Source organism: Sceloporus undulatus, chromosome 7, assembly GCF_019175285.1.
Source record: "Sceloporus undulatus isolate JIND9_A2432 ecotype Alabama chromosome 7, SceUnd_v1.1, whole genome shotgun sequence".
Taxonomy (NCBI): Eukaryota; Metazoa; Chordata; class Lepidosauria; order Squamata; family Phrynosomatidae; genus Sceloporus; species Sceloporus undulatus.
The window spans coordinates 6244954-6271219 of NC_056528.1; the positions used below are offsets into that span (position 1 = coordinate 6244954).

The 26266-nt window shown below is 45.1% G+C and overlaps 1 protein-coding gene across 2 annotated transcripts in view; it reads left to right on the forward strand.

Annotated features, from left to right (window-relative positions):
• Nucleotides 1-26266, forward strand: part of SKI (SKI proto-oncogene) — a 154556-nt gene that overhangs the window by 117187 nt on the left and 11103 nt on the right. For both annotated transcript variants that reach the window (XM_042478575.1, XM_042478576.1), the window contains exons 2-3: nucleotides 24613-24735; nucleotides 25443-25558. In XM_042478575.1, the coding sequence (XP_042334509.1) occupies nucleotides 24613-24735; nucleotides 25443-25558 (239 nt within the window). The remainder of the gene's footprint in view (nucleotides 1-24612; nucleotides 24736-25442; nucleotides 25559-26266) is intronic.

Genomic DNA, 26266 nt, shown 5'->3' on the forward strand with positions numbered 1-26266 from the left:
GGAGGAGCTTATCTTTATCTTCATAGAGATGCCCAGTGCTGCCTTGTTTGCAGCACCACACATGCATGCACTGTAACCATATTGCATGCACAATTTGTGTAGCCATATTGCATGCACGACTCTCCTTCCAAGCTCTTGAACCGAATATGGCCATAGTGCATCGGTCCAAAGTGTTCAGCCATTTCGGTGGGAGAACCTGCGCATGCTTCAGATACAAACAAGATGCTGGGAAATACCATTAACAGTTCCTTCTTGGCTTCTGCAGTCTCGCCTTGTGGTCTCCATGTTTTTTCAGGCCTTTTCTTCTGGATAAAACAAACTTGCACAAAGAGCTGGGTGCTACGTCTTGTTTGTCTGCTGCAGGATGTCTCCTGCAATGTTGTTTTCTTTTTAAATCCGTATCTCCGTTTAACAAGATCTCCTTTTGTACCAGTTACCCACTGTTCCACGTTTCTCAGGTGAAGTGCACTGAGGCTTGCAACAGTAGAAGTGGCATTGAATTTGCCTTCCCCTCTGCAGCGTACCATCTTTCCTCCCTAATGTGATGCCTAGTGCAAAAGAGCACATGATGCTTATTCCAAAAGGCAGCACAAGAGGCTTTGGACATCTAAGATAGTAATTGGCTGACTGGCTTTATCCCTGGGGCTCTGGGTAAGCTTCAGAAGCAATAACATTGCTCAAAGAAACGGAAGTCCTTGCATATTCCTGAGAATGGGACCCTTGATCTATAGGACTGGTGCTTACATGACCGTCGTCCTCGTGCTTTTGTGAAGCATCCCTTGCCCTTAAAATACCACAGAGAAACAACATTTATTTCTTGGTTTGCTACGAACTTGGAGGCAAAGCATATGCTTTATGCTCTAGGGATGCTCAGGTGTGCTCTTTGCATTAAATCCTTGTTTCTATCCAGGCTGGTATTAAATGCTTCTGATTCCCTTCAGTCGAGGCTCATAGGTTTTCCTGAGCCTGAGAAATGCTGGTAGCTTTCAGAAGAGGAACTCTGGAGAGATGCATTAGGGTTTCCAGACTGCCCTTCAGCTGCACCATGCCCAGAGATTCCCCCTTTCTTCAATTAGATATAATGGGAGTTGTGTCTCAATGCATCGTAATTGAGTTGACGGGCAAAGGGCTCTCCCCCTTCTGCTATCTTTAGGCTCTTTAAACAGCCCTGCATATAAAAGCAGGGCCAAGAAGGCTGCAAAGATTGGCGCATCAATTCATCTAGGTACCATTTTGCTTCTACATAAGGCTGATTGGAGCAGTAATGATTGGCACAGTCATTAGGAATTTCCTCGGTGCAAAGTCTCTGATGAATGAATGGGACTAGAATGTGGATCCGCTGGCAATCTATTTGCTTAGCGCCAAGGTCTGGTCTGTAAGGACTGCGCTCTGTAGCTTTTGCCAGAAGCAGAAAGACACCATTAGTAGGTATATATTTAAGGCACATTAGCGTGGCGTTTTCTGTGTGGTTCAGTCAGATGTGTTTTACCCATTTGCCCAACACCCCACAAATGGCCAGGGGGCAACTGCAGGGAAAGGCCCTAGGGAATTGTGTATGTGTGTTGTGTTCTTTCAAGTTGTTTCCGACGGATGGCGACCCTAAGACGAGCTTAACGTGGGGTTTCCTTGCCAAGTTTCTTTCAGAGCGGGTTTGTCATTGCCATCCTCTGACACTGAGAGAGTGTGACTTGCCCACCAGTGGGTTTTCATGACCTAGCAGAGATTTGAAATCTGGTCTTCAGAGTAATGGTCTTTACTTTTCTGTGTGTGTGTGTGTGTGTGTGTGTGTGTGTGTGTGATGTTACTTAGCTTTTGCATATAGGCCCAAGACACACCGGCGCTGAAACTAGGGGTCCAGTGTGCTCCGTAACCCTAGTCCGTACAGGCGATGGCATCATGGCACTGTCTCGTCCACATGGATACCGTCATGATGCCATCGCCTCACAGCGTCTGCACGTCGTTGCACATTGTGTACATCACGAGTGCGCCAATGGTGCACTTGTGACATATGCAAGGTGCCACAAAAAGAATCTGGAAGAACTGAGTTCTTTTTACTTCGGAGGGATGCTGTATGGTTTGGCAGATGCGGCGTCCCTCCGCAGTTAAAATGGGTGACTCCAGCTCTCCGTTTTGGGGCGGTCTGTACTGCCCCAGAGTATGCTATTTACACTTTTGGGTGACCGAAATGGATTTGCATGCTTGAGCAAGTGATTTCCACTTTTCAACTGCTTTCTGATAGTACTCCGGTTCCTAACTTCCTGTAATATGAAGTTACTTGACAGAATATTACGTAATCTTCCACCTTGGAGGGACTAGACCTCCACAGCTGTTGCAACATCAGGAAAATATGGTAGGAAAGGTCTCTCCTCTCCCTTGCCTTTCCTACAATCTTGGTATCAGCTGAAAGTTTCAGACGTGCCTGGCTTGCTAGCGTCAAGCCAAGCAGTCAGATCCTAGGTGCTTTTAAGGTGTCTTTGCAGTAGTTTGACCTCAGCGTTATCATTGCAACACAGATAAGTGTGCAATAAAGGGTTATTGTCTTGAAAAGCAACAGCTTTGGGGTTCAGATAGTGCAAGGAAACTTTTATGCCACTGCAAGCACCTTGAAGGCATGACAAGATATAAGAGTAGGAGTGATAAATGCATTTAAAGACTTGATAAAATGGAGATAGGTCAAGGCGGTGTTTTTTCAGTGGTACTCATTTGCTCAGCTACTAGGGCAAAGTACTTGATTTAACTTAAGAAGCAAACAAGAAGGGGGAAAATTATTCATTCGTTCGTTCATTCATTAATTGTCTCTCTTTCTCTGTCTTACACACAAACACACACCCTTCTTGCTTGTGTGGGTTAGCAATCCTTTGCCATTCACATTCTTTGCCCGGCTTTCTGATTTTCTGAAATGCATCATGCAGTGAATAGTATCTGCGGATGAACAAGCAACCCTCTTGCTTATAGCTGCTTGTTCTTCAGAGCCGCAAAGGGGAATGTTTTATCTTGGTTTTTGAAATTACAATGAGATTCTTGGTTGGTGGGAGTTAGATGTATAACCGTTCTCAGTTTGTGCATGTGGTTCAAGGGCTTGGCGCTTCGGAGATAAAAGTTCAAGAAGGGAAGCTTCCCAGCTCCTGAGGTTTTGTGTTCTTTCTTTCTTCAATGCTCCGAAAGAGGACAAAGTACAATGGTATATGTACTTTCCTACTTTCCTAGCACCGTCATTGTCGGCGAGGACAATACAGGGATAGAGGTGGTCCAAGGAAACGGGGACATTAAAAGAGAGAAATGTTAACATTTTAAATCAGTTAGAACTTTGTGGATTAATAGCATGGTGTTTCCTTTTAGGTTGTGCGTTTCTTTTCTTCCATGAACTCCTGACAACAGTGAATAAAAGACAATTAAAGTAGTGCTCCCTCTCTCACTTTGTACAAATACCTCACCAAAGCCCACGTTTTCTGTGACACAAGCCATGAACCCTGGAATTTGTCATCAGACCCAAAGCACATGTCGCTAGAACAAGTGGATGTTGCACTTGTGTTTACCTTTTTCTCTGTTCTCTCCCCTTTGTTGAATTGTAAACTGTAAGCCGCATAGGACATAGTACTGCCCCGCTGGTGCTCTATAAAATTCCAGACCCACTTGTGTATGAACACAAGAGCGACAACAATAATACACAATAGCAGCAGTACAATTGCATACAAAACAAAACAAAAAATTGCTATGAGAGAGAACAGGCACCATCAAGAATCAAGGGAACAAAACAAGAACACTGTTGTTGTGAGCTTTTAAGTCATTTCCAACTTAGGGCGAATCTGCCACAGGGTTGTCTTGGCTTGACTTGTTCACTGTCTTCCTTTTAGATTTAGGAAACCTAATTGGTTCCATGGCTGAACAGGACCTTCAGGTCTTCCAGAGTCCTAGTCCAGCACTCACTCCACTATATCACACACAGGCTTTCCAAGACTAGATCTTCCTCAACATCTGGCAGAAGATGATAATTCCTTTGTGGAAGCATTGACTCAGAGTCTTATTGCATGAAAGCCAAAGCACAACGGGAGAGTAGCAGCTTTTTCTGTGCCTCTCCGCATGCCATTGTAGCACTTCCATTCTCCTCTCCGGGAGATGGTCATAAAAGCGTGCCTTTTGTCAAACAGGTTTTTCCAGCGTGACAAAAAGCATGGGTTAACATTCCTTCGCCATTCGCAATCTTTGCCTGGAACGGTTATGGACCGTCTCTCTTGGGAAGAGAACGGAAGTGCTACTACACCTTGCGGAGAGGTACAGAGGCCTCGTTCCCACTTACATCTTGATTCGATTCCTGAACCGATTCCTGAAACCGGTTCACCAAACAGTGTGGTTCCCACTATGTTTGTGCCGGTTTCAAGAATCGGTGCAGGAAGCGACAGCCGTGGCTTCCCTGCCATGCGTCCTTCCATCCTCTTGGCCAAACTGGGGACGAAAGGAGAGAGGCAAATAAATTGATTCAGCCCCCAAAATACCCCATTTTACCAACTTTTGGGAACCATGGTGGTTTAAACCAGATCCTTTGGAATCACGATCCAGTTTAAACCATAGTGGGAATTAAGAATTAAGTGGGAACCGCTTGGAATTGCCTGGCTGTTGAGATCTTTGGAGGAGGCTGCTCCTTTTTCGGTGGTCGCAACTTGGAAGTTTGGAGCACCTGACACACAGGAGGCACAACTGAGAGCTTTACCGCGTGAGAAAAGAAAGCTGAAATGGAGCGGGAGAGAAGTGGCTTTCGATGGCCTAATTCCCACTATTGGTTTAAACTGGATCGTGATCATTTTTAAGACTGCTGAGCTGAATGATAGTACTCTACATGCACTGTACACTTGTTGCGACAACATAGAATGCTGTCTTAAACTTGGTTGAAATTATGGATTCTTCTATGACAGTGTTGTTTACGGAGTGACAGTGTCTCTCTAGGGCAGTGATGGCGAACCTATGACACGCGTGCCAGAGGTGGCACTCAGAGCCCTCTCTGTTGGCACATGTGCCATCGTCCCAGCACAGAGTTTGCCAGAGTTTGTTACTGGAAAGCCAGAGGGACATGGCACTTTGCGATAAATAAGTGGGTTTGGGGTTGCAGTTTGGGGACTCGGCCTCGAAAAGGTTCACCATCGCTGCTCTAGGGTTTCCAGCTATAATTTCTTCCTGCATTTGTCTCTTCTATCCTTCTTGATACAGTGCGCCCATGTCAGAAAAAGCCATGGAAGAAGTAATGAGGCGCATGCCTGTGGCATGCGCCTCATTACTTTTAATGGGGATCCAGCATATGCAGGATTTCCCTTACGCAGGTGGGTCCAGAATGGATCCCCCATGTAAGGCAAGGACCCACTGTACTTCATTTTTACTCTACCTTACCTTCTTGAGAATTTCATTCAATATATTATCCATGTTTTAGACTCCCAAACCCGTGAGATAGTGATCTGGAGCAGAGAAATAGGTTAGTGAAATCTCTGTATCTGTTGGTCAGTTGAAACGCATTGTCTATAAAACCAGATGACAGAATGCATTGCTCTGTGTCCTATTCTCTGGAGCAGCCAAAAACAAGCTTGCTCCATCCTCAATATGACACCCCTTCAAATATTTAAACAGGGCGAACGCTGTAGCTGTTTGGGGTGGAAATGCATGTGTTGGAAGCGCGTTTGCAACAGTAAATAATGTTCGTCTTACCTTGCATCTGTTCAAGGCCCAGTGGCCCTATCAGATCTTGGTAGGCAGGAAAGTAAGCCCTGTTTTGGGCTATATTAACCGTGGCGTTGAAGAAAGCTAGTCAACACTCGGCGTGTTGCAGGCTGTTGCTGTCCTATCTGTTTCACAGGTGAAATTTTGAGGCCTTAAAATAAAATTCCAACAGATGGAAGATGCAAGCTATTTTAATGATCGAAAATGAGAGTGAAGTCACCATTAATGAACAGTTTATTTTCTCCCGCCGGTTAGAAACCTTGGGTTCTTGTTGTCATTTGCCTTGACTCTACAAGACAGAGAAATTCAAGAGTATCTATCTATCTATCTATCTATCTATCTATCTATCTATCTATCTGTTATAAACAACGTATTAAAATGCATAGATTCACAATGTAAGACATTACATTGACTACAAACACTGTTACACATTACTTTCAATACATATCACCTCCCACCTTCAAAATTACACTTAGGGACTTACAAAACAGAACATTTAACATTTGTTGCTTCCTTTGACTACATCTGTTAGGAATTGTAAACTATAAGCTTTGGTGAAGAGCATCTGATAATACCATATATAGATATAGATATAGATACGAGCTCACATTAATAAATGAAGTTTACTCTTGTTTAACAAGCGTTTTACTTAATTCGGTTTTTCAAATTTCTCTTGTCGGAGAGAATTTTAGATGCCGTCGAAACGGATAAGCGAACGAGACATCTCCGAAATAATCTTTCAAACAGAGGATTGGAAAACTGTATTAGATCATATATCTCAAAACTGGATAAAAAAATCGATGTTACAGATTAATATTTAAGTTTAGAGGAAGAGTAAATTTATCCTGTTTCTCCTTATAATAAAAAATGGTTTAAGAAGAGCAGTACAAGAGTTTCTTAATCCACTTCAGACAATACTTGGAAAGGACCAAGGCCATGTTTTAAATGCAGTTTGGCACCACTCCGTGTGGAATCCTGAGATTTGTAGTTTGTTGCGGCACCTTCTGAAACAGAAGGCTAAATGAATATCTCACAAAACTACAGATCCCTGTGTTCCTTAGTAGTCTGACATTGCTTTAACTGCCACATCTCCATGCTATGCCACAGCAAACCACAGATCCCAGGAATGCATTGAACGGAACAATAGAAGTGGTGCTAAGTTGCATTATTTCTGCAGTGTAGATTGGGCTCAAGTAACCATCTAGAACATTGCTTGGTTCTAGACTTCCGTGTGGCCTATTACCAAGCCTTCTAGAAACCTGTTAACCTTTTCAAGCAAGATTTGTAGTTTTGCTTCACCAAATGGCAGCCATTTCATAGTCTGCTGTTATTCCGTATATGTATCATGATCCCCGGCGATTTCTCTTTTCCCTTCAGAAACTCCCTGGAACAGGTGGAATCAAATATTTTTGGTGCTACTGAGTCATTCCTTTGTGTGACTTTCAAAAACCAAGTTCTTGGAGCCTTTTTGGTGTTATTGTTAAAGAGGATAGCAAATAGAATGAATCCTTTGGAAGTCGTGTCAGGATTTGCAATTAAAATTGGATAGATAATCATGAACATGCATGCGCACAGAGACGCTCATCTTCTGTTGTGGGTTTCGGCTCCCATCGCTGCATGGAAACCCAGCCAAAAGTTTGCAGGAAACAAGTAAAGCAAAACTTCCAGCAACAAAGTTCCTCCAGGTTTGTGACTTTGGAGCCACAGCTGCGATTGCTCCGGAGGAGCATTTCAACTTTGCTGCGTTGTGTGTACTTCACAGACAGAACTGGTTGGCGATGGGGGAAGAAGCAGACATTTTAAAAGCATTTCCATACATTGTAGTTAACCCTCCCTTCTCCTCTGCAATTCAGATCAGGTCTTACACAGAACATCACAATCTGTTAGGTGCTTCTTGCATAGTTTGCCACAAGAGTTGTGCTACCACCCAGGACTTGGATACGGAGTACACTTGTCCCTCCATATTCGCTAGGGATAGGGGCTCAAGACCCCCGTGAATATGGAAAAACCACAAATAACAACAACACCATGTTTTTACCTGAGAGGACACCTCTCTAGGAATCTCTAGGTCCTCCAGGGCAACTCTGTGGTCAACGTCTGACAGACACTGTCCATAGAACTGCCCTGGAGGAGCTACAAAGACAAAGGCCTAGTAGAGTGGCCTCTCTAGGAATCTCTAGGTCCTCCAGGGCAACTCTGTGGTCAACATCCGACAGACACTGACCATAGAACTGCGCTGGAGGAGCTGCAAAGGCCTAGTAGAGTGTTCTCTCTAGGAATCTCTAGGTCTTTCAGTGCAACATTTAGTTAAAGTTGACCATAGAATTACATTGGAGGACCTAGATGCTCCTAGAGAGAGTATATATGGCGGGATGAGTATATTTTAATAATACAGTGCTCCCTCGGGTTACGAAATTAATTCGTTCCGCGGCTAATTTCGTAACCCGAAAACCTTCGTAACCCGAATTGCCATAGGCGCTAATGGGAAAAAAAGCCGCGGCTCTGCCGCGGCTCCATTTAAAACAGCGCCGGCGTTTTTTCGTAACCCGAAAAAACGTTCGTAACCCGAAACAATAAATCCCTATGGGATTTATTCGTATCCCGAAAAATTCGTAAGCTGGGTAATTCGTATCCCGAGGTACCACTGTAGTTGCAACATTAGCGGTATAAAGAAAAACGTTGATCTGGATGTTCTCATTGACATGGCCAGCCCCATCATATGGCATCCTAGGACCTTTGTGAAGGCTTATGGGAGACCAGAGCATTCAAGAAGTGAGGTATCTGCCTTTGATTTCATTAACATATGGTTGGCCACCTAGTTTGAGTCCCAAAGATGAGGGCAAATGGTTGTGATGGTAAAAGAAGGGAAGAAGCTTATCCAGACCCTGCAACGCTGCTTGTGAACTCGCTCTTCTAGCAATAAACATTGTGCTACAGTTGTGAGGGCATGGGAGATGTCCTGTTCCCTACCACAGTTGGCCAGAGTTCAAACATAGGAGGCTACCTTAATATTTATGTGTTCTTAACCTGGGCCTAGACCTCTGTGTATGTGTATGTTGTGTGCCTTCAAGTCGCTTCCGACTTATGGTGACCCTACCATGAGGTTTTCTTGGCAAGAGTTGTTCAGAGGAGGTTTGCCATTTCTGAGAACATATGACATGCCCAAGGTTGTGCACTGGGGTTCATGGCTGAGCTGGGAATTGAACCCTGGTCTCCAGAGTCTTAGTCCAGACTCAGACCACAATGTTCTCCTGGTTCAATCATAGAATCATAGAGTTGGAAGAGACCGCAAGGGCATTCAGTTCAACCCCATTCTCCGTGCAGGAAGACACCATCAAAGCATCCCCACTGACAGATGGCCATCCAGCCTCTGTTTAAAGACCTCCAAAGAAGGAGACTCCACCACTCTCCAATGAAGCATCTTCCACTGTCGAACAGCTCTTACTGTCAGGAATGCTTAGTTGGAATCTCATTTCCTTTTTGATGTTTAGGTGGAATCTCTTTTCGTCCGTTGCTCCGGGTCCTGTTCTCTGGAGCAGCAGAAAGCAAGCTTGCTCCATCTTCAACATGACATCCCTTCAAATATTTAAACAGGGTTATCATATCACCTCTTAACCTTCTCTTCTCCAGACTAAACATCCCCAGCTCCCTGAGTCGTTCCTCATAGCGCTTGGTCCAGACCTATTAAAGGAGTCGATGCAAGATACTGGAAGAAAAAGTTGTATGTTAAACAACCTCCCCTACAGAAAATAAGGATGTATCACCTGCATTTGCTCAGCTAGCCTGGTGCCTCCATAAAATAATAGAATTATTATTTGATGAATAGAGGTGGAAGAGAACACAAGGGCCATCCAGCCCAACCTGCTGCTGGAAGATGCTGCCCATTGGCAGCGCTGAAGAAGGATTATTGGTCTAGTTGGCTGTTCTTTGTGAGAAGGCTTAGTGAGCTGAGTATGTTTAGCCTGGAAAAGAGACGGTTAAGAGGTGATATTGATAGCTCTGTTTAAGTATTTGAAGGGGTGTCACATTGAGGATGGAGCAAGCTTGTTTTCTGCTGCTCCAGAGAACAGGAACCGGAACAATGGATTCAAACTACAGGAAAAGAGATTCCACCTCAACATTAGGAAGAACGTCCTGACAGTAAGGGCTGTTTGACAGTGGAACAAACTCTCTTACATTGTAGTGAAGTCTCCTTCTTTGGAGGTCTTTAAGCAAAGACTGGATGGCCATCTGTCGGGGATGCTTTGGTTGAGAGTTCCTGCATGGCAGAATGAGCTTGGACTGGATGGTCCTTAAGGTCTCTTCCAACTCTGTTACTCTATGATTCTATGAATGGCAGGGGTGCCGTCTTGTTCTCATGGGTCTGACCTGGCTCTGAGTGGCTCAGGTATCCAGGGAAATAGAAACCTTTACCATCCTCCACTTCCCCATCCTTTGACTTGGAGGAGCAAAAGGAAGCACTACCAACCCCAAGACCTGAAGCTGCATCTTCCAGGTCCATTCAATCTTTATTACAGTCTGTGACAAGAGGCAGTATAATCTTCCTAAACTCAACACTGTCCACTGTGTTGCGACAGCATTACATCTTCCAGGAAATGAATGCTCAAGATTTGCAAAAAGGATATCAACGAAGAGGATCCATCACTCAGCTTCTTTATCGCGTTGTATATCTGACAATAAATGTTACTCATTTCCTTTTCCCAGCAAACATCCCTGCCCCTTTCCCCATTCCTTGCTTCTGTGCTCCAATTTCACATTTCTTGAAATCTGGCACACCGAAATCTTACGGTTTCTAATCACTCGCAGATGGATCTTGCCCCCGAAATACTCCCCGGCCTTTTCCTTTGGGGGGATTTGAAATGGCGAGAGGATGGAACCATATCTTGGTGTTGTATACAAGGTGCAAGCCAACCGCAGACTTGCGTCCAAAATAGTGTGACTGTTTTCTGCAAAACCCTGTTGTTGTTGTTTTTAATGTCCCTTTCCCATCTTTTTGAAGTTGTCCCAAATTGTGGCTTGTTTGGACTTTCGTCTGGATCAGTTGTGGGGCGACACAGTGGCAGCCAGAATGCAATGCAGGGAGAGGACCAGAACCTGGAAAGCAAACATGGATCCCAAAATGACAGAGCGGACTATTTTGACTGGGAGGGCGACAGACACCGAGTCCCTTCCTCGAACAGAATGGATCCCTGCCACCCAAGCCACAAAAGCCAGTTAAATAAAATTGTATTTTTGTAAAAAAAGACACACACACATCACTGTTCTGTAGTTAAGCATTTCCTAGAACTGGTTGTTTAGATGGAGGTGGGTTTTCCTGGCTTTAAATATATACAGTACAGCCAGAGCGTGGCAAAAATTTCCCTTGCGCTTTTGCTCTTGGGTTTAAGCAAGCTGTGTTGTTTTTGTCTGCCTGCGCTAGACTAAATATTTGTTTTTGCAATGGCCCACAAATGGAGGGATATGTGCACACACACACAGAGCTTATGAGAGTATTGCGAGTTGTGGTCGATGTCCTTGGAAGACATGAGGTTGGCGCAATCTGTCCTAGTCAGGCCAGGAAGACATAGTTTGGCAAGTTGTTAGTTTAGCTTCAAGGGAGATGTGAAGAGAGAGTCGGCGGGGTGCAGTTGTTGGAGTGTTGGACTAGGATTCTGGAGAACAGGGTTCAAATTCCTGCTTGGTTCCAGGCTACTTGAAAGACCATGGGGCTTTCCAAACCGTCCCAAAAGGATGGGCTGGAGGTGCCCAGTTTTCCTCCAGAAGGACGCCGCAGCAGCCAAACCGCAGTGCATCCCTCCAGACCAAAAAGAACCCAGAAAACCCAGGTTCTTCTTGGCGCGTGTGGATGACATCATCAGCACCCCATTGGTGCACTGTGGAACATCCATGACGCAAGCGCGGCGCCCAGAGGTGTGGATGCTGCACTGCGCTTGTGTCATGGATGTGTGCCCTGTGTGGGCAGGGCCAAGCAGGCATGGTGCCACCGGCACATACAAGGGTTCCTGAGCATGCAGTTGCTGCGTGCTCCAGAACCCTAGAATCAGCGCCGGCACGCCACTTCTCGCCCATCTGTCTTGGGCCCATGTCTCCCCATATGAATCTGCCTGAGTTTTAAGATCTTCTTGTGGTTGCGGGAGAGTTTTGTCCTTGTTCCATCACCTTCATAGGCAGTTTGGAAGGCATGGGCACCTTCATGGAAGAGGGCCCAGGAGAGACTTCTCAGGCTGTGAAATTTTCTGCCATGGCAGACCAGTCCATCTTGTTTCCGCATGTACAAAGGATTGTGGGCCTTTTCAGCTTGCCACTCCAGGCCCACAATTTGTAGCTGGAGGACTGTGTCCTTGTCCTTTTTCAGTAAGAACATTTGCCCATTCCTTGAGATAAATCAGTAGAGGACAACATTGTGGAATACTGCATCCTAGAAATGACACTACAGTGGTCCCTCCACATTTGCTGGGGTTAGGGATAAAGGACCCCTAGGAATGTGGAAAAACCAAAAATAAAATAAAAAGCACTATTATTTTTACCTGGGAGAACACCTCTTTAGGAATCTCCAGGTTCTCCATTGCAACTCTGTGGTCAACATCTGCCAGACGTTCACCATAGAATGATGCTGGAGGACCTACAAATGCCTAGAGAAGTGTTATCTCTAAGAACTTCTCGATTCTCCAGCACAACTCTATGGCCAACATTTGCCAGAAGTTGACCATAGAACCATGATGGAGGACCTACAGAGTCCTAGACAAGTGTTTTCTCTAGGAACATCTAGGTCAGTGATGGTGAACCTTTTACAGACCGAGTGCCCAAACTGCAACCCAGACCCCACTTATTTATTGCAAAGTGCCACGTCCCTCTGGCTTTCTAGTAAGAAACTCTGGCAAACTGTGCTAGAGCGACAGCATGTGTGCCCACAGAGAAGGCTCTGAGTGCCACCTCTGACACGCGTGCCATAGGTTCGCCATCACTGATCTAGGTTCTCCAGCACAACTCTATGGTCAGCGTCAGGCAGAGTTGCGCTGGAGGACTTGGAGATTCCTAGAGAGAACTTATTAATCATAACCGCATCTAAGCAAAGCCACAAATGTGCCAACTCTAGCTTTTCCAACATTTGGTTTGACTCCATCAGGTTTTTGGTTTCCAGCGCATTGCTGTTTCATTTTGTTGGGGGTTTTTTCAACTGGGTTGGGTTCATTAATGCTTTCTATACCTACAAAGCCCTAAACAATTTGAGGACAAGATATCAGAAAGACTGCCTCCTCCCATGTGATCCTGCCAGAAATTTGAGATCTTCAGAGGAGGTCCTGTCGCGTGTCCCATCATCTCATGAATTTAGGTCGGTGGGTACATGTAACGGGGCTTTCTTTGTGGCAGCACAGCACAGAAAGCAATGCATTTCATAAAGATCAAGTAGACAGAACATATTGTAAGGAACAAAAACAACTTTCTGGCCTTGCGTTCCCTACCCAAAGAAGTTGCGCTGGCCCATCTCGATACAGGGATGCATTGTACAATGTAGTGTTGGCTTCTGAATCCAATGTTGTTCTTGTTGTTGTTTTGATGTTTTATTTTGGGTTTATTTGAGCATATCCTCTTTGAAGAATAGTGTTTGCGTAGGCAGAAATGTGACCTAAAAATATGACATAAATAATATGCATCAAATCTTACTTTTTTCTGGCGGTGAAAGGCTAAACATCTAGAGATGATAAGTGTTGCTTCTCTCTCACCCCAAACCTAAGGAGGAGTACTACTCACCAGTTGCTACCCAAATTCCTTGTTTTCTCTCTGTTTCACCTTTGCGTTGCTCATTAGAAAATGAAATTGCGTTAGAACACATTGGGAGGGCATTGATTGTGGTTTTTGGGTAAAGATTGTGACATTTTTTAAAAAGAAAATTAGAGATTTGCTTATGCTACAACTTCTTAGGTTCAACGGTGCTGCAAGATCCCTTTGCACACTGCTAAGTTGTGGTGTTGTTCCACATCTGGAACTACTGCGCTGTGCTGGATGATAGAGGATTGTGACCCTAAGGTGTATCTTGTGTGCATCCTCGAGATGAACTGTACTGCTTAGATCCAAACAAAGATCCATCAGTGATACCTTTACTAGCCAACCGAAATGCACAGTATACTTGTTGCAAGCTTTCGAAGCTCCATGGTCTTGCCTGATAAAGAAGCCCATGGAGCTTCGAAAGCTTGCAACAAGTATATTGTGCATTTCAGTTGGCCAATAAAGGTATCACTGATGGATTTTTGCATGGCAGGGAGTTGGACTGGATGGCCCTTGTGGTCTCTTCCTTCCAACTCTATGATTCTTTCTGCAGTGCGGATGCAGCCTTAGTCACACGTGGACTTTCCAGATTCACCTCCAAAGCCTTGTCTTGCACAATACCTTCAGTAAGACATCATTTGATGTCTCCAGCGTTCTTTTGAAACTTTGAAGAACTCTATCTTTGAGGTTTCTGGAAGCCAGTAACCAGACTGGTGTTGGGTCTTGTGGTTTTTGCTCTCTCTGAGAAATCTCTTTTAGTTTTGTCGAACAAACAGCGGCATGCCGTTGCCAAGACAGGAAGCTCCACCTAGATCGTGATGTGCAAGATCTTCTACAAGAAGGTCTGAAAAGAGGATGGGGGAAGAGAAGGTGCTTTCTACTCACAGCATTACAATTGCTGCAATCGAATTGCGTTGTAAGGTGCATGTTTGGAGTGTGGTCTTTTCCATTCTTTGGTGCCTCATGCCATCTTCAATGCTAAATTAAAAATGACATGGCGCACTTATAGCAGGGTAGGTTGGTGAGGTGAGGAGCATTTATGTATCCCTATGAGAGTCAGCATGGTGTAGTTGTTTGAGCACTATGACGTATGTCCCTAGAGCCAGTGTTCAAATCCCTGTTCAACCATGGAAACCCACTGGGTGGCCTTGGGCAAGTCACACTTTCTCAGCCTCAGAGGATGGCAGTGGCGCACCCACTCTGAAGAAACGTGCCAACAAAACCCCAAGATAGGTTTGCTTTAGGGTCGCCATAGGTTGGAAACTACTCAACGGCACACAACAGCAACAATAATGATCTCGCCGGGCATTGTGGTTTCCAAGCAGCACTGTATTATCAGAGCTGGGAAAGCTTGGTTTTTTTGGACTACGGCTGCTGCTACACTGCATAAATAATCCAGTTTGACACCACTTTAACTGTCACGGCTCAAAGGCTGTGGGATTTTGGGATCTGTAGCTTGGTGGGGCACCAGAGCTCTCTGACAGGGAGGGCTGAATATCTCACTATGAATTCCAGAGCAGTAAGCCGTGGCAGTTAAAGTGGTATCAAACTTGATTATTTCTGCAGTGTGGCAGCGGCCTATGGCTCCCAGTGATCATGCTCTTGGGATGATTCTTACATTTCCCAACTGCTGCTCATTTCTAAGAGTTGGGAAGGAAAACTAAAAGGATACTGGCAAAGCAAGGTCTTGAGTAAGAGCTTTGGAGAGTGGCGGAGTCTCCTTCTTTGGAGGTCTTTAAGCAGAGGCTGGATGGCCATCTGTCAATGGGGATGCTTTGGTTGAGAGTTCCTGCATGGCAGAATGGGGTTGGACTGGATGACTCTTGGGGTCTCTTCTGACTCTATGGTGATTCTATGGTGCGTTACAGACCACCGAAAAGCGGCGGCCTGTACCCGCCCCTTTCCCCGGGGTATCGGGGCCTCAGCGGCTAGAACAGCAGCCGCTGATGCCCCGATCCGCTGCTTTCCAGGCCGCGGGGAAGCCCCAAGGATACCCCGCTTGGCCCCTTTCTCCTTTGCGTCGCTGGGCACAGCCGTGTGAAGGCTGCACCCAGTGGCGCAAACCAGCTCCGTTTCGGAGCTCCTTCCTGCTCTGCACAAAGGGCGCACTAAGCGCCCTGGCGCGGAGCGACGACATCACATCCGCGCCGCCCCGTATAGAGGCGGCACGGTCGTGATGTCGTCATGGCGGCCCCCATGTAGATGGGGCGCCGCCAGTTTGTATGGACTCAGTCCGTACTAGGGTTAGGGGGGTGCGGAAGCACTGCACCTTCCTAACCCTAGTACGGACTGACTCTGTACTAAAAGGCCCGTTTGTAACGGGCCATTGTCTCTTTAATATTTAACTGTAAATCTAAATGCAGCTATCCATGAGAGGTTAACAAGGCCAGCCTACTCAACATGAGCATCACTGTGGTTTCCTGTCTGGCTTATAGTAACCATAAGGCTGACACATGGTGACCCTAAGGCCACCATCACAAGATTTTCTTCACAAGATTTGTTCAGAGGGGTTTTGCCTCTTTCTTCCTTTGAGTCCGAAAGAGTGTGACTTGTCCAAAGGTACTCAGTGGGTTTCTGTGGCCGAGTGGGGATTCAAACCCTGATCTCCATTCCTAGTCTGATGTTCAAACTGCTATACTACCACTGTGAGGTCAGAGTCCGGTTATTCCAGATTGATGGAAATGGTGGTAGGCAAAGACATGGCTGAGATGGCAGTGATGTCGCCGAGTGAGATGATGAATTTCCAGCACCTAAGCTGAATCTGGGTCCAAATCTGCATCCAGAGATTGGGTGGGGAAAGTGTGCTTCTGCAGAGTGCGTGTGTTTTGTTCCTCTCTTTAACAGCTTGGTTGCTACGGAAAAGTTGAGCCAGTGAGACATCATGTGCACCTGCTCCCAGTTTGTCAGATGTTTTCAAAGCCACAAATGTAGCCGGCCTCTGTGTGCGCACGTCTGTCTCTCTCCACATTGCCAGCCAGTTTGCAAGAGTCACTTTCACTCTGGGGAGTCCCTTCAGTCAGACATCAACTGATTTGTAATGAATGCCTGAAAATTAATTATGTGATATTTCCGTGGATTGCAAGGAACCCTGGAGTCACAGGAGTCCATGCCATCCATGGAATGGGAGCAGCTGAGCTTTTTCAGGTCTTATCCATTGGCCTAGTGTCTTTTCTTTTGGGCGTTGCAGTTTGGTGAGGTCTTCAGCCCAGTCTGTTAGAAAGCTCTGGTACCTCATCAAACTACAGATCCCAGGATTCTGTAGCATAGAATCAAGGCAGTTAAAGTGGTGTTAAGCTGCTTTAATTCTGCAGTGTGGTCCCAGACTTTTGTGGTCTCAGCACCATTTGCATGGAGACGATGCTGGACCTTCAGAAAGGATGTTGAGAAATTGGAGCATGTCCAAAGGAGGGCAACTAAAATGGTGAAGGGTCTGGAAACCATGTCTTACAGGGAAAGATTTAGGGAACTGAGTGTGTTTAGTCTGAAGAAGAGACAGTTAAGAGGTGATACAATAGCCATGTTTAAGTGTTTGAAGGGGTGTCACATTGAGGATGGAGCAAACTTGTTTTCTGCTGCCCCAGAGAATAGAAAATGGAATAATGGATGCAAGCTACAGGAAAAGAGATTCGACTTCAACATTAGGAGGAACTTTGTGACAATAAGAGCTGTTGGACAGTGGAACAAACTCCTTTGGAGCGTAGTGGAGTCTCCTTCCTTGGAGGTCTTTAAATAGAGGCTGGATCATGGCCATCTGTCAGGTTCCTGCATGGCAGAATGGGGTTGGACTGGATGACCCTTGGTATCTCTTCCAACTCTATGATCCTAAGTTAGGAGTTCATGCTTTTTGTCTGGACAGTTGTGGCCTCCCCTTCCCCAACCGACAAGAAAATAATGATTCACAAATGCGGTTAGGACAGGCTCCCAGTGTTCAATAAATTAAAACCATTATTGATTTGGAGAGCTTGCCAAAAATACATGCATACATTGGTGTGGAAATTTTGTTCCCAAGTGGGGGAGAATTGGTTTTGGATAGCCCAGAAATCGAGCTGCTTTCAAATGCAAGCCACATCCATATTTGGGGAGGGATTGTTTCCCTTGCTTTGTTCAACTGACATTCCTTGGTATGGATGTGGAATGGTTTGATGCTTGGGAGTCTTGAGAGGCTCAATGGCACAGCAGAACCCCTCCAGTTTGAAAGTTGTTTCTTTGGGGCATTGAAATTTTTCGCTGATGCATCCATTTGAAAAGAAACTAGCAGGTGCTCCTGCCACCGCCGTTATCACTTAGCCTGCTGCTTTTAGTATTATTACTTGGCCCAGAGGAGGAGGGCTGTTTGGAGAAGCGAAGGATGAGAAATCTCTTCCAACCAGCTTCGCTCGGGTTTGCTACTAATGCAACGCTGAGCCAAGGTAGCAAATTTGGCCAGACGTATCAATCACAATCCTGTTTGGCCAGGACAGAAATTAGTCTGATTAATAGCAGTATGTTGGAGATGACCTTCGGATGAACGGGCCCAACGTTTCTATGAAATCTTTGGCATCAACGCTGAAATAGCCAGGTTATGACTTGTTTCTTGGTCAAGGTGTAAAGGCAAGGAGCCCCGACAGTTCCCAACTTTTGGTCCTCTAAGTGTTTTGGACATCATCTCCCAGAAGACCTGCTCAGCTTGGCCAACCATCAAGAATTCTGGCAACTGAAATCGAAAACATCTAGAGGACCAAAAGGCTTGGAACCACTGCTCCGTGGGATTTAAAAATGAAATGCTGTCCCACCACTTCAGATAGCGTATCTCCGCAGATTGCTTTGGATGGCTCCCATGGTGTCAAACATGGTGTGATGGGAGGTTAAGCAGGTTCCACCGTTCTTGAAATATGTTGTTATTAATTGTCATCGAGTTGGTTTTGATGTATGACAACCCTATGAATGAGGGCACTCCAAGTACCTTCTCTTTAGCTTGGAGAAGAGAAGGTTCAGAGGTGATATGATAGCCCTCTTTAAGTATTTGAAGGGATGTCATATTGAAGTGGGAGCAAGCTTGTTTTCTGCTGCTCCAGAGAACAGGACCCAAAGGAGCAATGGATGCAAGCTATAGGAAAAGAGATTCCACCTAAACGTTAGGAAGAACATCTTGACAGTAAAAGCTATTTGATATTGGAAGACGTTCCCTTGAAGAGTGTTGGGAGTCTCCTTCTTTGGAGGTCTTCAAACAGAGGCTGGATGGCCATCTGCCAGGAATGAGAGTTCCTGCATGGCAGAAGGTTGGACTGGATGGCCCTTGGGGGTCTCCTCCAACTCTGATCCTATGATTCTAAGTCATCCTCTCATCAGCAGCCCTGTTCAGGTCTTGCAAACTCAAACCCTTGACTGAGTTGTGTGGTTTACCTCTTTTTCTACTGTCTCCCCTTTTACCAAACATGGCCATCTTTTCATTCTGGCATCTAGGCTTAATAGGATCTAGAACCCATTGGGAAATCCATGGTATCTGTATAACTCTCCTTTAGCACATTCGTTTCAGCTTCCTTTGTTGTCTAGCTTTCACGACCACATTTAGAAATCACAAATACAGTGGCGTGGACGATTCCGACTTTGCTATCCAGTTACCGTCATCCCTCCACTTTGCGACCTTGATTTTGCGGATTCGAATATTCATGAATTTGATGAGTGTGTTTTCTCTAGGAATCTCTCGATCCTCTAGTGTGACTCTACGGTCAACGTCCACCAGAAGCTGTGCTTAGAAATTCCTCAAGCACTTCTCTAGGCATTTGTAGGTCCTCCAGTGCAATTCTGTGGTCAACGTTGGGCAGATTTGCTCTGGAGAAACTAGAGATTCCTAGAGAGCTTGTCTCTGAGGTTTAAAAAATAGTGCTTTTGTATTTGTGGTTTTCCCACATTCATGGGACTACTGCACCCCTAACCCCAGCGAATGCGGAGGGTCCATTGTATATGTCTTGAAACATGAGTCCAGTGCAAAGCCATTGAGCATATGCTACTAGCATTGTGATTCTTTAGATCCAATCCAGTTGGGTTTAAGATGGCCCATAGACCATAGTGGATGGTGGCAAGACATTCTTCTCCCTGCAAGGCATTCTTCTCCTTGATATGTCATGGTGTGTTATTTTAGGATGTCCAGAACAGGATACACAACCTGCTTTGTGGCATGATGACTTTGACGCTGGTTTGAACACCATAAAATACCTGTCTTCTTTGGTGCTAAGCATTCAGAAATAGTGGGAATGCACTTGACAGTTTCCTCTGATAAAACGACAGTGAGTAAAGCATGCTGTAGAGAAGTGATGACGAACCTATGGCAGGCGTGCCAGAGGTGGCATTCAGAGCCCTCTCTGTGGGCACATGTGCCGTTGCCCCAGCACAGAGTTTGGCAGAGTCTGTTACTAGAAAGCCAAAGAGACATGGCACTTTGCAATAAATAAGTGGGTTTTGGGTTGCAGTTTGGGCACTCGGACTCTAAAAGGTTCACCATCACTGCTGTAGAGCCAGTGTTGTTGTAGGGGTTTGACTGCTGGACTAGGACTCTGGGAGACCAGGGTTCGAATCACCGCTTGATCACAATAGGCACGCTCCACTCTCCGAGCTTCAGAGGAAGGCAAACCCTCCTCTGAACAAATCTGGACAAGAAAACCCAGTGAAAGGTTTGCTTTAGAGTCGCCATATGTCAGAAATGGCTTGAAGACTGCTGCTACTACTACTACTACTACTACTACTACTACAGTTGCAACTATGACAATAACAAAGTGCATCTGATGAAGACTCCAGTCCCAAAATGATAATACCAAGATTTTGCTAAAATCCTGATAGTAAGGTGTTAACTCAAAACCATTTGAATGACCCAAAGTCAAGTTTCTCATTGAGTCATTCCGTAGTTTATATCCAAGATATAGCCGTGTTAGTCTGCAGAATCCGTATGTAGACAGATCTTGTGGCACCTTTGAGACCAACTAAAGAAAGGAGTTGGCAGCATGAACTTTTGTACACTTAAGTCTACTTCCAAATGCATCTGAGGAAGACTTAAGTCTACGAAAGCTCATGCTGCCAATTTCTTTGTGCATCCAAATCCAACTAGTGATCGCTGGTTATGGTCCAAGACAGTACAAAAACAATTAACTGGGACAACTAAAGTCAAACAACAGCTGTGCTTTCGGAGAGGTTTCATAGACGTATGTGGACAGTGCAGCAGATACACCAGAAAGTTTGGACAGGATGCAGTTTTGTTACCGTAATCCGTATGACTCAGCTTCAGAAAACTAGACCTCAGTGGATTTGAGCTTTTCAAAACACAGTTGCGCTCGGTTGGGTAATGGAGATAAAATAATGTTTCAACAGAGAATAATAGGGAAGTGGGCATAGGACGGATGGTTCGTGCATTGAAACAAATCACAACTCATGGTAGTATTAAAACCAGATGCCAGTCGTGTAGCTGATTATAAATGATTGGAAAATGCAGCCCAGCCATAGTGATGGGGCAAGGGCAGTGGCCAAAACAGGGAGCCCATTCACACTACAGAATTATAGCACTATTATTCCACTTCAGTTGCTGCATTTCCATCCTGGGGTTTGGTAGTTTTGGGGAGGCACTAAAGCTCTCTAGCAGAGACTTCTAAGCCCATTTCAGGATTCCATAGGAAGCTGTCATGGCCGTTACTAGTAGGAATTGTGTAGTGTGAATGGGCCCAGGATGAGGATCTAAAAATATATTGGATAGCACCAAACTTCATTGCTTGTGAGGGATATGTAACAGCATTTGACAGCCCAAACATCCCATATTGTTGCTTTGTCATTCCTGGTGACATCCTGGGCAGCGAAACCACTGGCAGGGCTGCCACACCGATGGGTTACCACCTGAACTTCATATCTTCAGATAGCATATGTTTCTTTGCCGCCATGCTCATCCATACCCACAGGACAATCATAGAATCATAGAGTTGGAAGAGACCCCAAGGGCCATCCAGTCCAACCCCATTCTGCCATGCAGGAACTCTCAATCAAAGCATCCCCGACGGATGGCCAACCAGCCTCTGTTTGAAGACCTCTAAGGAAGGAGATTCCACCATAAGCTCCAAGGGAGTATCTTCCACTGTTGAACAACCCTTACTGTCAGGAAGTTTCTCCTAATGTTGAGATGGAATCTCTTTTCCTGAAGTTTGCATCCATTATTCCGGGTCTTATTCTCTGGAGCAGCAGAAAACAAGCTTGCTCCTACCTCAATATGACATCCCTTCCAATAGTTAAACAGGGCTATCATATCCCCTCCTAACCTTCTCTTCTCCAAGCTAAACACATCCAGCTCCCTAAGCCATTCTTCATAGTTTCTTGCATGGTTTCCAGTCCTTCACCATTGTGGTCAAACTCCTATAGACACACTCCAGTTTCTCCACATCCTTTTTGAATTGTGGTGCCCACAACTGGACACATTATTCCAGGTGGTGCCTGTCCAAAGCAGAATACAGTGGCACTATGACTTCCCTTGATCTAGACACTATACTTCTATTGATGCAGCTTAAAATTGCATTGGTCCTTTTAGCTGCCGCATCACAAGTTACTTTTTGGAAGGTGCCTTCCAGAATCTCTAGTTAGTACATTGCAGGAGTGATACTCCGACTGGTAACTTTTCCAAGCTCTGCAAAACCCAGGAGAAGCAATCGGAATGCCTCGAAATGAACTTGACACCTCCCTGCCTTCGAGGAGGAAAACGGAGAGGGCCAAAGAGAGGAGGAAAGAGAACTTTCTTGTACTCTCCATTGCAATGAGGTCATTCGACCCACTCCCTTCTCCCCAGTGGTCTTGTTTGTCCTGGCCGGCTTTCTGGCTTTGCTTTCTCCAGAGCCTGGTTCCATCAGTAGGTACCAATCTGTTTGGGAAGGGATGCTGGGACTCTCAGGATTTATCTCCTCCTGTCCCCGGAGGGGAAAAAGGTTCCAGGCGGCCAAAAGGGCTTGCTTATGCTTGCGGGTGATTTATAGGCTGAGCCAAGCGACTGGTGGAAAAAGCAAAGCAGAACCTGGCAGGAGGCCACCAGAATCTGCTGCAGCTGCAGCGGAGTGAAGTCATCGGCATAACAACCGCTGCAAACAGAATAACAAAGTCTGCCCTGTTCTCGGCTCAAATCGTCTTTCCAAAGTCAGAGCCACGCAGCCTTAAAAGCACACCTTTCCACGCATGGTTAGGAAAAGGAGGTAGGGGACACATTGGCGACGGGACGGTGGGGCAGAGATACAGGCATGATGGTGGTTTCAGAAAGTGTTGTCAAAATATATCTAGTAACACACATGTTCTAGAGTCTTGTTTTTAATCTTTGGGGTGTGTGTGTGTGTGTGTGTGTGTGTGTGTGTATCTCCACACACACACATACATACAGTGGGACCTTGTTATCCACTGGGGTTTGGTTCCAGGATCCTCCCTGGATAACAAAATCCATGGATACTCAAGTCCCATTAAATATAATGGCAGAGCAAAATGGTGTCCCTTATATAAAATGGAAAATCAAGGTATGCTATTTGGAATTTACACTTTTGGGGAATATTTGCAAGATGTGGATGCTTCCATTACAAATTTATCTTCGTTGGTATTGACACATCTGCTGCCTGGGAAGTCGAAAGGAGTTTTAAAAGGTTTCCCCAAATGCGGATGGACTTGATCATCTTCTAGGCAGGGTTTGCCAAGCTTTGGTGTTCCAGATTTTGGGATTTCAGCTCCCAGAATTCCTGACCACTGTCCAAGCTTTTTGGGACTTCTGGGATTTGAAGTCCAAAACACCCAGAGGACAAAAGTCTGGGGATCACAGAGAGCAGGGAAATGGGCCGAAAGCAAAGAGAGGATGGCAATTGTGGGGTTTGGGATATTTTCCCATCGCCGATTGCAAATGATCTACAAAGTGAGGCGATTTAAAAGTCACCAATCGCATTTGTATATACCTCTAAACACCAGCAACATTGCCGTGGCACATTAGCATTTAATGCAGCAAGGGATGCGCTTTATCGGATTATTCCATTGCATATTCACTTAAAAGAGTTTCCCAAACCAGAATGCAAGTCCAGTTTCGTTTGAACAAAAACAAAATGAGGATTGGGTCTTTTTAGAAAACTAAATGCATGTATGGTATCTGTGAACCTGGGTTGTATTTGCTTGCTAGGGAGACTGGGTCTTGGTTATTATAATTCAAAGATATAAAGAGCAACTTCGTCCGTTGTATTAATGTACTTTAAATAAAAATGTGTGCTAAGAATTTAGGGGGAAAACCAAAGATCATACGCAATGTGTTGAGCACCTAAATCAAATTAAATCTGCACAACTCCTCCAGCGTTCAGTATTAAGTCTCTTGCAAACTAGTGATCTCTCTCATATATATATATATATATTCTGTGTCTTTTAATTTTTTTCCAAACAGACTAAATGGCTTGTTTTCAGTTTTTATGGTTAGCACATATTAGAAGTCCGCAAAGAAAGACTAACCATCTTTTGATCTTTCCAAAGTTGCCATCTTTTCAAAGTAGCAATAAGGGGATGGTCCAAATTCATGGCCCACGGTGCCGAGAATCAGAGATTAGCCATTCACAAGTTTGTGTCCGACCTAAATAGCAAAATAAAAACATTGATTCCCATTAACCTAGCCATGCATTTCTCTATCAACCTAGCATTCAAACTCATAAATTACATCATGCGTACATTTATGAAGGGCCCACACCCAAAATGCAATTTTATTTTTTGGCGTCTTGTTCAGTTTACATAAACGGGAAAGTTTCCTGCCCTGAAAGCGGGGCATTCCATATAATAAGGGACACCTGTGATGAGGCGCAAGCTTTCTGGGCCTTAAATAAGGGTAGATCCCTTTTAATAAGGGCCCCCTGGCAACCCAAGTTGAGACTAAAACAGCAACTCCTTTGATTTTTGTGGTTTTGGGGGGCTATGTGGCCATGTTCTAGAAGAGTTTATTCCTGATGTTTTACCAGCATCTGTGGCTGGTATCTTCAGAGAAGTCTCCTTTGCTGCTCAGATTCTGGGCTTGATGTAGATGGATTCATGTTCAACCAGTGCTTGTACGAGCTTCATTTGGTGCTTGGAGATGGAATGGAAAATAGACCGGACTAAAACATGTAAATAGTGAATCCTTTTCTTTTCTCATTTTAGGTCCCCTCCGATCCTCCTGCCCCCAAGAAACCCAAAACAGATGACTCCTTGCAGTCTACAATAGTTGGCGAAAAAGAGAAGCAGTCCAGTTGGTTACGGTCCTTGTCCACGTCCTCCAGCAAGGTGAGTTTCGCTCGGCGGTGAAGTATCTGCATGAAGAACCTCCTTGATTCAATCCCCAAATTCAGTCCCTGGTATCACTTGCAAGATGTCTCACTGCATAAGATGATGATGATGATGATGATGATGATGATGATGGTGATGGTGATGGTGATGATGATGATTCCCGGCCCTCTGCGCAACACAACTGGGGCAGCTTACAGCATTAAAATATACATTCCATACCCTCCAATCCCACCCGCCCTTAAAATACAATTAAACAATTTACCATATAAAACATATTTAAAAGAAATAACCAACGTAAAAACAGTGACTGCAAAGATCTCGGCAAAGAGCAGATGCCTCCAGAATCCCTTACTTGATTTTTGAGAATTTAATTATTTGCGGATTTGGTTAATATGTTCTTTCTAGGAATCTCTAGGTCCTCCGGAGCAACTCCGCCAGAGGTTGATCATAGAGTTGTGCTGGACAAACTACAGTAGAAGTACTAAGAGAAACCACTTGTAGATCCTCCAATGTGCTTCTGTGATCAACATCTAGCAGATGCTGACCATAGAGTTGCACTGGATGATGTACTTGTGCTTCCTTGCACTCCCCAATGTATCTCAACAGCAGCCCCCAGAAGTGCCACATGTTTATTGCTTCTGTTCTTTCCATGTATTTCCCTCTCACTGTCTTCTGCCTCTTTTTTCTTTCCTACCTTTCGGTAGAATATCGGTTGCATAAACCCGCGACAGCGCCTTTCCGCATTCCGGCCCTGGTCTCCCGCTGTTTCAGCAAGTGAGAAGGAGCTTTCGAATCACATCCCCGCTTTGATCAGAGACAGGTGAGGCGGGAGTCGGCAACAAAACGAACCCAAAGCCCCATTCGTATCAAATGGAGGACATGAGCCAACAAAAGCTATCATCCTCTACATCGTTGCTTAAAAACAATGAACAAAGTGGGATTTACCTTTAGGGTTGGGGCTTGAATTCCTGTTATTTATGGGCCCAGACAGGCTAAAATAAAGCTGCTTCAGGTCACTTTGGAAGTATGCTGTTTAAATCACGCATACATCTTAAGAGGCCAGAAGCCGTGCCAAAGCTGCGCTCCAGTCCTAAGGACTGAAGCGCAGCTTTGGCACAGCTTCTGGCCTCTTAAGATGCGTGTGTCATATAAACAGCATATCTACAAAGTGACCCAAAGCAGCTTTATTTTGGCCTGTCTGTTCAGGCCCTATATTTTTTATCTTAGCACAGACTCGTTGCTCAATTAAATTTAGGAGGATTTAAAAATGCAATGGGCTTGCTCTTTTATGTAGTACGGTCTTTAAATGTTCCAGTTAAGGCATTGGTTAAACATGTTTGGGGCTACAGCTCATATCATCCTTCAGCATTGGCCATGCAAACTAGGACCAACAGTTTATGTAGTATGCTCTTTAAATCTTCCAGTTAAGTCATTGGTTTAGAGCTGAGAAACTGGTGGAGTTGCAGAAGTTTAGGGCTACTGCTCCCATCATCCTTCAATGTTGGCCATGCTAGCTAGGGCTGATGGA